A 13235-nucleotide genomic window follows, 5' to 3' on the forward strand; every position below is an offset into this window, starting at 1 on the left:
TTAAATATATTGAAAAGAAATCTCTCTTAAATGTCTTAATATAAGACAAAAGCTTTAGAGATAAAAAGAATGGATTTTGAAAAATTCGTGCCTAAGGTAAATTTAAAAACCAACAAAAAAAATTACTTTGACAGTGGATTGCTTTTTTGAATGAAAAAATATACAAGGCACAGTAGAAATATGTATCAATCACAGAAGATAGTTTATGAGCAAGAAACCTAATCTTCATTGGTTGCTATGGAACAAAGGAGTTTACTAGTCCAAGTGGCCAGCAGGCCCAAGTCGTAGCAATACACAGGCAAAGCTGTTCGGAGCACTGATGTAGGTGTATGAACAGCCGCAGTTTCATGAGACCATAGCAGAATTCTCACAAAACACTGCAACACCAATTACAGGTTTTTGGATATTAAATTTTACGTAAGTAAATTCCCCAAACAATGGAAAGATTTTATATGCAAGTTATGTAAACTTTTAAAACTGCAAATGCCTCCTTTTAAGGTCAAAGACAATCCAGAAGGCATGGCTGTAATCTCTTATAAAGAATCAAATCAAAATATATTCTTTTCTACTATAAATTTAAAACTTTTTTTTTACCATAGAGTAGATATTAGGAAGAGAAGTTTAATCCTACTCCAAGATCAACTAATCAATTAAAGGGAAATAGAAGAAAGCAAAAACAATCCGTTTTAACAATGCAATTTTAACTACAACATTCATTGGGCATTTAAATGCTCAGCAAATGCCTACATAGGACTGAGGGTGTAAAACAAGTGTGTAACGGTCCCTTGTCCTCATGAAGCTCTCAAGGTCACAGGCAATTTCTTGCACCCACAAAACCTACTCTGTCTCCTGTGCCATCAAGTAAGTTTTTAAGAGTCCAACGACCAACGGGTACATTCAAAAAGCAAGAAGTAACTTCTTTTTTGAGTAGGTTTGAGTTTGGTAGGTGAACATGTACTGGGAAGAGCTTGGTCAAGAACATAAATGAAGGAATGAGGAGAGATCAAACACCCTATCCTTTAAAGTATGAAAAGAAAGACTCAGAACCAAGTGATATATAGTAAAGCAGCAAGAATGTGGAATGAAATATGTATAGCCTTGCCTCCCAAGCTGAGAAACACACACACACACACACACACACACACACACACACACACACACACACTTCTCTGAACCTTTTGATCAGTGAGGTAGACTACTGGGGTAGCAGACAGTGCAAGATGAACTGTAATGGCAGACAGCGGAGAGAGGAAGGAGAATCAGGTGTCAGGGTAGGGTGAAGCAAAAGAGCCCTAAATGGTTGTGCTGATACACAGCTACTTCAAGGACACAGAAGGTGACAGGCCACAGTAGCTTTAAGAGCAAGCATTCTTTGTGTCATGTTTCTTAACTCTCTAAAAACTGCAAGGATCATTATCACTAAGTGGAGAGAGGGTTAAAGCTTGCTCAAGGATAAAAGCAAGAGGTGGAGACGAGATTCCAACAAGTTGCCCGCTACAGAGCATGCGATACTCATGCTCAGGAGAAAGTGAAAGAAAATCTGAAAGCAATGCTGTCCCAAGGCAGTCAGATGTTAACTGGATTTGGTGAGTTATCTGGAAAGACAAGATAAAGCAAAGTGGCTCAAGTTAAGGCTGGCTGGCATGCCAAGCAGAAAACCGCAGGACACGGAACAAGGAGAGGAGCGGCTTCAGCAGGGCAGCGGCCAGTACGCTGCCACCTTCCCACTCGCACTTTGCAGAAGACGCACGCTGCTTGCTGCCAGCGCTCTCACAATGTCTAAGACTTCTTAAATCTGACATCTGCTGCTACTGACCTGACTGCATAAAACCTGCTCTGCTGGTTCCTGAATGCTACCTACAAACTCAAACCTACCTGGCTGTGTCTCAGAGCCTTATCAGCACAGTTCACATTCCTGTGTTCCTCTCCATGTGGAATCTGCTCCTCCACTCTCTGCCAGATTCCTATCTCCCTGTTCTCAGTTCCAGACTAGAAACCTAAACCTAATTACTGATTGTTCCCTTTATTCCACCCCATGACGGATCAGCCTGGCCTCTGTAACCAGTCTCATATGCTGACTACTTTCCTTGACAGCAATTCACTAGGAATTATCGAGACCTTTGAAAAATGACTTAAAATAAGTTACAGAAGTATAAATGAATTGTTGAAACTTAAAGAGAAAATAAAACTAGAATATACTTGCTGTGTTTATAAAATTTTAGTAGATGTACACCATATTTGATACTAAACTTCTAACTGTACTATCTAAAAATACAATTGTGGGCAAGGGGGTCCATTGCTATTCTTATTGATAAATGCTGCAGGTGAATGTACTGTTGGTAGCGTTGAGAATGCTTGGCACACACAGACATTTCCATTGCTGATTAAGTTCCTGTTGCTAGATTTCTGGTTATACTCGTTAAACCTTTTTCTTAGAATTATCCTTTTATCCGGGTGCTTATAATCCCAGTACTGTGGAGGCTAGGACAGGAGGATAGTGGTTTGCAGATAACCACAGCTGCTTAGTGAGGCCTTCTGCAACTTAGTGAATTCTTCAAAATTAAGAATAAGAAATAGGGGTGGGGGTATAGCTTGGAGGTAGAATGTCCCTAGGTTCCATCCCTAGTACCACAAAAAAAAATAAATAGAAAATAAAAAAAAAAAGAATTATCCTGCTTGATTACACCCCCCCCCACCCAGTACTGGTGATTGAACCCAGGGGTGCTCTATGACTCTATAGCTATACCCCAGTACTTTTTATTTTTTTATTCTGAGACAGGTCTTTTGTTAAGTTGCTGAGGCAGGGCCACAAACTTGCCATCCTCCTGTCTCGGCCTCCCAAATCACTCGATTACAGGCATGTGCCATCACCCATGTTAGATTTATTACAACTTTTGGTTCTTATTTTTATAACTAACAGGTGAGAGAAAATCCATTGATTCTGCATGTCTTTAGAAAGAGAAAAGGCACCAACAAAATGAAAACTTTAATACTGTACTAGAACTTTAACATGGCAATCTCAAAATGAGCCCAGAAGCCTACTGTATAGCATACAATATCAATTTTACTAACATTAAATGTCAAAAATGTTAGGGGAAAGGAGTTTCCTTAAATGGCACAAACTGGCTAAAACATTATCACAACTGGCTTCAAGTTATCTATTCTTTTATTAATTAAAAATACAGATAATCTCTCACTTAGGATTTGAAATAGCAACATCTAGAGATATAAAACTGAAACTCAGAAGCATATTATTCTCTATCCTTTTAACTTTTTCTTTCTTTAAGGACATATATGTAAATCATACTCAAGTCTTAAGCTTCTACCACCCTCACGCAAGCTCCAAGGAGGCAGAATGTTTGCCTTTTGTTACCCACTATTTAGCTTCCCAAACAATACCTGGAACATAACACGTATTCAACAAGTATCTGTCAAATGACTCTATGAATAATGAATGAATGAATGAATGAATGAATGAATGCCTCTCTGCCTTCCCCTAAAACTCCTTAATGATTCTTCACCCAAGAACAGTTGTTCTTTTGGTAAGTTACAATAGCCCATACTAAGAAGCAGAGAAAATAAGAAAATTTAATTTATAGGGTTTTAACATTGAAGTTTGAAAGCTCAGCAATCTGGTCATGTCTTAACCATCAGATAGGAACAAATAAAGGATTAAAAAAATTGTTAAAACAATTTTACCGGTCATTTTTATACAACTTTAGTTAGCCGGGGATGGGGGGGATTTTTTTAAGGTGATCTAAAAGATTAACCATTTTAATCAGCTTTCATGAAAATAACTTGTACAATTCCTCATCAGTGATATACTCTACATTAATATAGTTCAAATGTAATTATAAAATTAAGAGGATTTTGATGCCATAACAACCATGTGGTTCTGTCTTAAGCCTTCTGTAAAAAATTTTTTATGGCTGCTTAATTACATGCAAAACCCAAACCAGGATTTGCAGTCAATTTTCTTTCTCTAAATAACAATTCTTGTTACATATGTGGTAAACATTGACATACTGACTTCTGGCTTTAGTACCTCTGTGAGCAAAATCAATGGCTGGTAATGTGTGTAGACCCCAAATGATGAGGTTATCTTAACCATCCTCTGACAAAAACACCATTAGTTAACTCACTTACCTGAGTAAAGATAGTGGTGGTTCCATCTGTGGCTTCGACCGTGAGGTTATAGTTTGAGTTTTGCTCTGCATCAAGAGGTTTGGCAACAATGATAGTCCCTGTGCTTTTATCCACATCAAAGTGACTGTCATAGTTGCCACCTAGTTTAAATAAAAACAATGATAAGAGTTAAAACAGGTTCACAATGAAAACTTGTCATTTATCTTGTGGCTTCTAATATTTAATGGCAGTGAAAAGAGACTCCTAATATTAGAATGATCAAAATGACTCCAAAGGGCCATCATTTTGAAAGGCAAGAAAAGAGTGGCCGGTTAGAAAAATAATGCCTGCAAGGCAAAACTGAGCCCTAATTGGCAAATCTGCCAGGAAAGCAACTCTGAAAATAAGAAAACACCGCCGATACTGCCATACTTCCAATCTGCTTCTTCAGAGAGTCTCAGTATTAATTTATATGTCAAGTAGGTATATCAAAATATCACTGGCCATTTAAAAGTTTGTTTAAAAAATATTTGAGTTTCTGCCTTAATCAACTACTAAAAACATGTTAACTTGAAAAACCATAGTAGTAGTTAACTCTAATCAAACATATTTTGAAATTTTTCTCATTCTTATCAAACAGAGCTTAATGAAGCAGTAGTTTCTGTCCTATTAATACAACCCAAATGTACACCCACTTATATTCTAAATACAGGTATCTTTAAATCCATTGAACTTGAGATGCTTATAGCAAATGAGATGACAGAAAATGAAATTAAAGGCTCAACATGACAATGAAGTTCTACTACTACATCCAACCAAAAAGCAAAACAAACACACACACAAGCAAGGTTTTAAACCAAACCTAAAACTACAGGTCTAGGGATGATGGAAAGTCAACATGTTCGAAATAAGAATGGGTGACCATGTGTACACTGTGAAAAGAAATGGCAATGGAAAGTCATTGGAAATAAAGTTCTCAGAAAAACCCATGCTTTTATCTTAGATCTCATAATCTGAGGCAAATTATGTGATCTCAGCAGATACCTTCTGCTGTACAGTTCAGGTCACAAGTCATCGGAAAGATGTAAAAAACTTCTCTAGCAAGTGTATCTCCTGGCACAGCCAAAAGAACAAGCAAGCATGGAAAGCAAGCAGAGAAGATCAGTCAAACCAGGTCCATACACAGCGAGAATGCAACAGTGAGGTCAGGTACTGCACAACAGCTCCCTGCTTGTCTGGAAATGCGATAAAAGTTAAGAGAAAGCACAAGAACTACTTTGATTGCAAGGTAACTATGAAAATAAATGAGCTTTTCTCCTTAAAATCAACTGTAATGGTTTCAGAGATGTCAACAGCTTCAGAAAATTGGGGGAAAGAGCCCAGCCATTTAGTGTGAATGTTCGAGGCAAAGCCTACACCCCATCTTTCCTGTGATTCCCACACCCTGTCCCCCACCAGCTCCAACTTTCTAAAACAGCACTTGGGTGCTGGGCTAAGGGGTAGGGGTGGGAGAGGGATATGACATTTCAATTGGAGATGAATCACAACACATACTTCTGATCGCCTTGTAACTAAAATACTGGAAAGAAACAATAAAAATATCCAAGATGTCATTCTTATGTAAATTTTTAAAAGTATGTTGGATAGGGTATTAATTCAATGTTGGAAGTGTTTTAAACATAAGAGGAAAATTTGAGCAAAGCATGTAAATTATATAAAAGGGTGAATTAATCTAATGGACAGTTTCCTGTTAAAAATGAGGCAAATAAAACTAAAAAGGCAAAGTTGAAACTGTAATTTTAAGTCATACAAATTAGAATGTATAAGCTTATTCCTTATTCAACATGGTCATATGATTGTCATTTAAGAAGAACTACTTCAAATTCTGTAGGCTTATTCTTTATTCAATATTGACATGAGACAGTCTTTACCTAAACATAGCTACCTGAAGTGTTCTAATCAAAATCACTAAAAATAACATACCATATGTTACACACACACACACACACACACACACACACACACACACACACACACAGAATTAAAGCCGGGCACTGTGGCACACAACAATAATCCCAGTACTTGAGTGGCTGATAGGACGATCACAGGTTCAAGACTAGCATAGTCACTTAATGAGATTTTGTTTCAAAATACAAAAATACAAGCTAAGAGTGGTGGTGCTTGCTTGTAATCCCAGCATTTGGGAGGCTAAGACGGAGCACTGCAGTTCGCAAACAGCCTCAACTATTTAAGTGAGGCCATTTGCAACTCAGTGAGAACCTGTTTCAAAATAAAGAATAAAAAATAGGGCTGGAGGTGTAGCTCAGAGGTAGAATGCCCCTGGGTTTAATCCCTAGTGCTGCAAAACAAACAAACATACAAACAAACAAAACCCTAAAAACCAAAAACTAAGAAATACAAAGAACTGCAGTGTAGCTCAGTGGTAGATTGTCCCTGAGTTCAATTCTCAGTACCACACACATACATAATAAAAATTTGGACCAAAACATTGAGGTTTCTAACTCCCTGATGTACTTAAAAATAATAACTTTAAAAAAATATTAGTGACTTGGTGGATAGAGTACTCTTTCAAAATTAGTGCATAATCAGTGTATATATATAAACACCACATGGTACTTCATAAGTACATACAATTTTAATATGCCAATTAAAATCATAAAATAAAAAGAATGCATTTAATAATAAAATTTTAAAAAATAAAATAAAATTAGTGCATAATAATTATAATTTTGGGGTTTCGTTGTGGAATGTTCATATATATTTTGAACAAATTTAATAAATGTTGTACATTGTAAAAAATTATTCAATCAAGATACTACAATTTAAAGTAAATTCTACACCTGTAAGTCTTGTCCCAATTTTAAACTCTAATATGTGTACAAAAATCAGGAAACCATATGCAGGTTTCTCCTGAGCGTGACCTAGACAAGATCACTGAGAATAATGATCATTACTTACCAATGATATCAAACCAAAGAGGGGTTCCAGGAGGCTCAACCGATATCACTCCAATCATATGAGCAACTGGGTCACTTTCCATTACTGTAAACGTGAAAAATGATTCTTCAAATGAAATTGGTTCCAGGGAAGGCTTGGGTTTGGAGATCCATTCAATATGGAGTCTAGTGGTTGATGACTTTTGAGGGTGACCATTATCAACTGCCTTAATCTATAGAACACGAAGAGAACAAATAAAAACAGCCAGTCTAAAGATACATCCTTTAACTGAAGCATAGCCTGGTTGTCTTAAACCGAGACAATTTCAAAATTTAAGATTTGCACGTAAGTATACCATGTATTTAATGCTCTATGAAAAGGTAAACTACTTCACGACCACATAGAACATAATTAATAAGCGGTTGGAGTGAGAGTTGAAAAGAAAAACCTTCATTTTCAAACATAAAGCACTGTTGGGTCAAAAACACTGAAGTCATTTACTAAATACAGAAAAGATAAGAGATACAAGACTAGCTTTATAATCAAATTGAAAAAATTCAAAGATAAGATCTGAACTCACTGAAAGAATATCATATTCTCTGGCTGCAGAGAACTTTTTGGATGAAACCACTCCAGTTTTGGGGTCAATAAAAAATTTTCCATGTTCATTTCCTTCCTCGATGCTGTAGAAGATTTCCGCATTGGGACCTTCATCTTTATCTGTAGCTATCACACGATACAGAGGCTCTCTTTTGACGCTTCTTTCTCGTTCTGGTTTTTCCCGCTCTGGGAGTCTGATTTTGTAGAACTTCTGCAGGAACTGAGGCTTGTTGTCATTTTCATCAAGGATTTTCACAATTACTCTTGCAATGGTTGATTTGGGCGGAGTACCATGGTCTGTCACAGTGACCTGTTTTGCAAAGGTAACAGAACAAATGTTTTAAGATATATAAAAAGTAAACACTGTTCTCCCTAATGAGAATCAGCATTTGTATAAGTTTCTACAGTTCACACAGCACTATGCCCCATACCATCTCCTCTTATCCTGATAACAACCCTGTGGAGAAAGTAAGGCAACTTTTCCCAGTTTTACAGATAGGGACACAGGAACCTGTAACTAACCAATAATCAGCTGTTACTCCTTACTCTTCTTAATCATGCAGTCTCTTCTCTTGCACTATTAAAACTGTAAAGTTAACTTTCCCAAAACAGTAAGCTACCAAAAACTTAATATATTTAGGTCATGGAAGAGATTATACATAAAGATCCTGCTTTAAATATTTACAGCCCTCTTAAAAATACATTGTGTATACTTAAACTCTCCATACACTGCATCTAAAACCTGTCAATTTAAGCTTCACCAATAAAATATGCTACCTCATCATTTTAAAGTAGGGGGTAAGTGTTACACATTTAAATACTAGTAACCATTTTATTTTGTTTGCCTGTTTCCTTGACACAGAAGTCTTTAATGTTTAAGGAGGTAGACATAAACACTGAAATTTAAGACCAACTTAACATTTTTAGTAAAAAAAATGTAAAATAACTTCCATTTTAAGTAACGAACCCATGCATTAAGTTTAGGGATAAAGATGGGAGATCCTTGAGGACAGCACTAGTGACTATTTCTTTATGTATAACTTAATTTCACCCTTAAAAGTCCACATTTACAGCAATGTGTACATTAAAAGTAATGACCTCAAGTAATGATGATTCTCCCCTCACCCACACTTCCAACCTCCTTCCAAATTACTAAACTCCTACCACCATTAATAGAGATGAAGTTTTCCATGAAACAATTTTCTCTTTAAAACTTGGTAGATGTAAATCCTACTTATAAATGTTAAGTACATCCTGATGATACTTGCCAAGAGTATTTAAATAAAGTAGTTTTACTACTGAGTTTTTTGTCAGAATAAAACAAAATAAAAATATTATTTTTAACCTTTCAAAACATTTCCTTTTGACCAGTTTTCATATGACCTTTTCAAAAAAAAGAAAAGCAAACAGAAATAACCAAGTGAAAACATATGCTTTATATCTTTTCCCACCCCACCTTTAACATTCATTGGGGAAAAAAAAAGAAGGGTGTTAGGAAGTGAGTCGACAATTAATGTGGAACTTGAGTCATAACCACGTGTGGATGGGAGTGAGATCCCAATGCTTGTGACCTACTATGCTCAACATTCTGCCATCTGCTTCTTTCTTCAATACTCTTCTCTTCTGTCAATTCCTATAGTAAGTGAATGAAAATTCACAACTCTGCTCTACCATACAGAACATAAATTCAAGGAAACTATACAACTTATGAAATAAAATCTCAGATGTGATACACAAATTACCAATGAGGAGAGCACTGTGAAGCCACCTTTTCTTGAGAAGATATTTAAACTCATGCAAATAGATATACTGCATAGCTATTTAAAACTATTTTACTGATAAAGTTGGGGAGAAATGAAATTAAGTAGACAGTATTATGAACAATCATATAAACAGAGGATTAAAGAAATGACCAGTTAGAATTGCTTTTATTACCCTCTATGTTAGAATGAAGAGATGCACAAGTTGCTTTACAATTAAAGGAAAGCGTCTAGCTTTTCCAGGTCTGATTCCAATAATCAATGATAGCTTTCAATATGCGATAGGGAAATGTCCACAGAGGTATAGGTTTGTTCTGCTGGGTTTTCCTTTGCCACAGTGCCTTTCTCTTGGCTTTTCTGGGTTTTTAAACAATAGCACCCAGCACTGCCATGCTGTACTCTACTTTCCTCCTCCAAACGTAAGTTTAGCCCTCATTCTACAACTTACTTTCTTCTAGCTAAACATAGGTGAGCAATGAGATGAAGTTGTTTTTACCCCACCACCAAAGATCAGAAGGTATTCTGAATTAAGCATGAGAATGAAAAGACTGTTTAGGAGAATGTCTGACTTCCAATTTATATTTACTTCATAAGATTTTAGAAAAAATTAAAACCACAAAAAAACCCCGTAACTTTTTAAATGCATAACAATGCCATTAACTAAGAGTGAAAAACATCTGGAAACAAGATAACTACAGTTCAAAGGTTAATCTATAAATACTAATGTATTTCAAAGACATATTAGGAAAAAAAAAGCTGAAGAACTTATACAGAAAAATATCACTTAAATAAGTGAAAATGAATCCCAAATGGCATTGTTATTAGTTGAATTGCTGTGTTTATTTGTGCATGTGTAAAGAACAAAAATTAAATAAAACTTATGACAGTGGTTGTACATTATGGGGATGAAATGGAAGATGGGTAGAGGGGACATGAGCTATATTCATTTTTCCTTTATTTTCTTTCTGATTAATGGCCAGAAGCATATAACAACACATTAACAGCTGGTTAATGGGACTAAGATCTTTCCTTCTTAAGATATTTACAAGCTGGGCATGGTTGCCCACACTTGTATTCCCAGCATTCGGGAGGCTGAGACTGGAGGACTGCAGTTCACAGACAGCCTCAGCTACTTAGTGAGGCCCTCTGCAACTTAGTGAGAGCCTGTTTCAAAATAAAGAATAAAAAAATAGGGCAGGGGGTGTAGATCAGGGGTCGAATACCCCTGGGTTCCAGACCCGCAAAAAAAAAAAAAAAAAAAAAAAAAGATATTTACAATTTCCTTTTATACAATTTGATATTTGATATTTACAATTTTCTTTTCTTAGATATTTACAACTGAAAATATTTAAAACCAAAATATAAAGAAGTGCTTACTTCTAATATATGTTCATCTTGCTGCTCTCGGTCCAGTTTCCTTGATGTAGTTGTAATGAGACCTGCAAAATGATAAGTTTATTAATCTTCATAAAATAAGGTCAATTATGAAATAAAAGTCTGAGCAAATCTTTAATCTCTTACGAAAAAAAGACTACTACAGAAATTTAGTATGGTTGGTTATTTAAAATAGCAACACGGCTTTATACTTTTTCACTTTAATCATTCTTGGACAAAACAACAATAGCAGCAAAACAAACAACAAAAGCCTACACTGCAGCTAGATCTGAAATTTCCCCCAAACCACATTTATAAATTAAACCAGGCTCAAGAAATATGCTTCACACCGTGTAACAATGTGAGAATGCTGCCGGGCATGGTGGCGCACGCTTGTTAACCCAGCATTCCGGAGGGAGGCTGAGACAGGAGGATGGCGGTTCACAGCCAGCCTCAGCTACTTAGTGAGGCCCTCTGCAACTCAGTGAGACCAAAATAAAGAATAAAAACAGGGCTGGGCATGTAGCTCGAAGGTAGAATGCCCCTGGGTTCCATCTCCAGTACCGCAAAAATAAATAAATAAAAAAAGACAATGTGAAAATGCTGCTCAATATGACAAGAGCTTGATTTTCATCAGTCCTAAAAACCTTTTAATCTCTTTTTTTGCTATCAAAGGTATACTAATAGCTTTTGACAATGGACTTAAGAGTTCAAAAAATGATAAGGAATTAGTCTCATTTCATTGTCCTAATGTGCCCATCAAAAAGTTATCGCCAATGATAACATCATATAGGGGTCAACGGCATAGGAAGACCCCTATATGATGCGAAATCCTCTCTGGCACTTCATCACAAACCAATAGCTCTGCACAAATACTCGTTAACAAATAATTTTCCCACTTGACAATTCACGGCACAAAGGATTACTAACAAAAGATTTCTCTTTTTAATTTTTTAATTAATCATTTTGTGGTTCTAGAGATGAAACCTATAGACTTATTTTTCATTCTTTGTTTTGAAAAAGGGTCTAAATTGCAGAGGGTCTCACTAAGTAGCTGAGGCTGTCCATGAACCTGTGATCTCCTGTCTCAGCCTCACAAGTACTGGGATTACAAGCCTGAGCCACCATTCCCGGCTTCCCAAAGGACTTCTTATATCCATATTACCAACCAATTCAATATAAAACCAAAACGTACACTGGGCGTGGTGGCGCACACTTGTAATCCCTGCACTTGGGAGGGGGAGACAGGAGGATTGCAGAGGTTCGAAGCCAGCCGTGCTGGCTTAAGAGACCCTGTTTCCAAATAAAATATAAAAAAATAGGTCTGGGAGTGTAACCCGGAGGTAGAAGGATTCCATCCCCAGAACCAAAAAAAAAAAAAAAAAAAAAAAAAATTACTTGACCTCCTTTGTAGGTTTGAAATTATTTACATATTCTATATCCTTTCTATTTATTCTCCTTCATAACCCAGATGGAACACTGATTCCATTTGATTGCAATGAGTTGTAAAGTTCTTTTTTAAAATCCATTTTAGCCTCACTGTTCTTATTTATTCCTTCACATCTTAGTTTAAACTCCTATCCTGGAGTCCTCCTACTGAGTTCTCTAAGCCCTTCTATTTCTCTATCCTAAATAATATCAACCCATAATATTATGGCCACTCATTTTAAAATCTTCCTTTCTAAACCAGGTGTGGTGGTGCACGTTTGTAATCCCAGCATTTGGGAGGCTGAGAAAGGAGGACTGCGGGTCATGGACAGCCTGAGACCCTGTTTCAAAATAAAAATAATTTAAAAATAAAGATGGGGGTGTAGCTCAGGGGTGGAATGCCCCTGAGTTTTATCCCTAGTACTGCAAAAAACAAACAAACAAAAAAACAAAAACAAAAACAAAACAAAACAAAACAAAAAAAAACAAAACCAGCTTCCTTCCTATACTGTAAAACCCTGGGGGCCAGAATCTCTGTCTTTCTTGGTGAGCTTGCTTAAGTCATTTTCTTCTCTCAAAAACAAGAAAAAAAAAGAGGTGAACTTAAAAATCAAGAAATATATAATATTAAAACTATTAAAATTAAAATGTATATTAGAGAGGATTCTGAACCTGAAAACGATACAAATTTGTAGTACATAGAAGGGCTAACTAACAGAAGATGTGCCACGTACTGAGACAGGTGGTCTAGGTGCTGGTGGTGTCTGACTGACCTCGAGGCACGGACCTGAAGTTGAGGAAAGTGGTCAGAGGCCTACAAACAGATCTAGTCTACTACTCTATGAACAGAGGAGCGAGAAAGGAAAGAGAATGATGGGCCTGCAAGAAAAAAATAAATAAACAAAATGGATGGGGGAAATCTTAAGCTTGAGAAGTCATGTGTCAGAAGAAAAGCCCCACTGTTTTTCAGAAGCCAAAGATAACAAAGCT

At 36.4% G+C, this 13235-nt stretch overlaps 1 protein-coding gene across 1 annotated transcript in view; it reads right to left on the reverse strand.

Annotated features, from left to right (window-relative positions):
- The window catches only part of FAT1 (FAT atypical cadherin 1), a gene marked incomplete at both ends in the record, with an annotated part of 107656 nt that overhangs the window by 42800 nt on the left and 51621 nt on the right, over positions 1-13235 (reverse strand). The window contains 4 exons of the mRNA XM_080710535.1: positions 4147-4286; positions 7105-7315; positions 7664-7993; positions 10821-10882. Coding sequence (XP_080566661.1) covers positions 4147-4286; positions 7105-7315; positions 7664-7993; positions 10821-10882 — 743 coding nt within the window. The remainder of the gene's footprint in view (positions 1-4146; positions 4287-7104; positions 7316-7663; positions 7994-10820; positions 10883-13235) is intronic.

The sequence above is a fragment of the Muscardinus avellanarius genome (assembly GCF_963383645.1).
Source record: "Muscardinus avellanarius genome assembly, chromosome: 14".
Taxonomy (NCBI): domain Eukaryota; kingdom Metazoa; phylum Chordata; class Mammalia; order Rodentia; family Gliridae; genus Muscardinus; species Muscardinus avellanarius.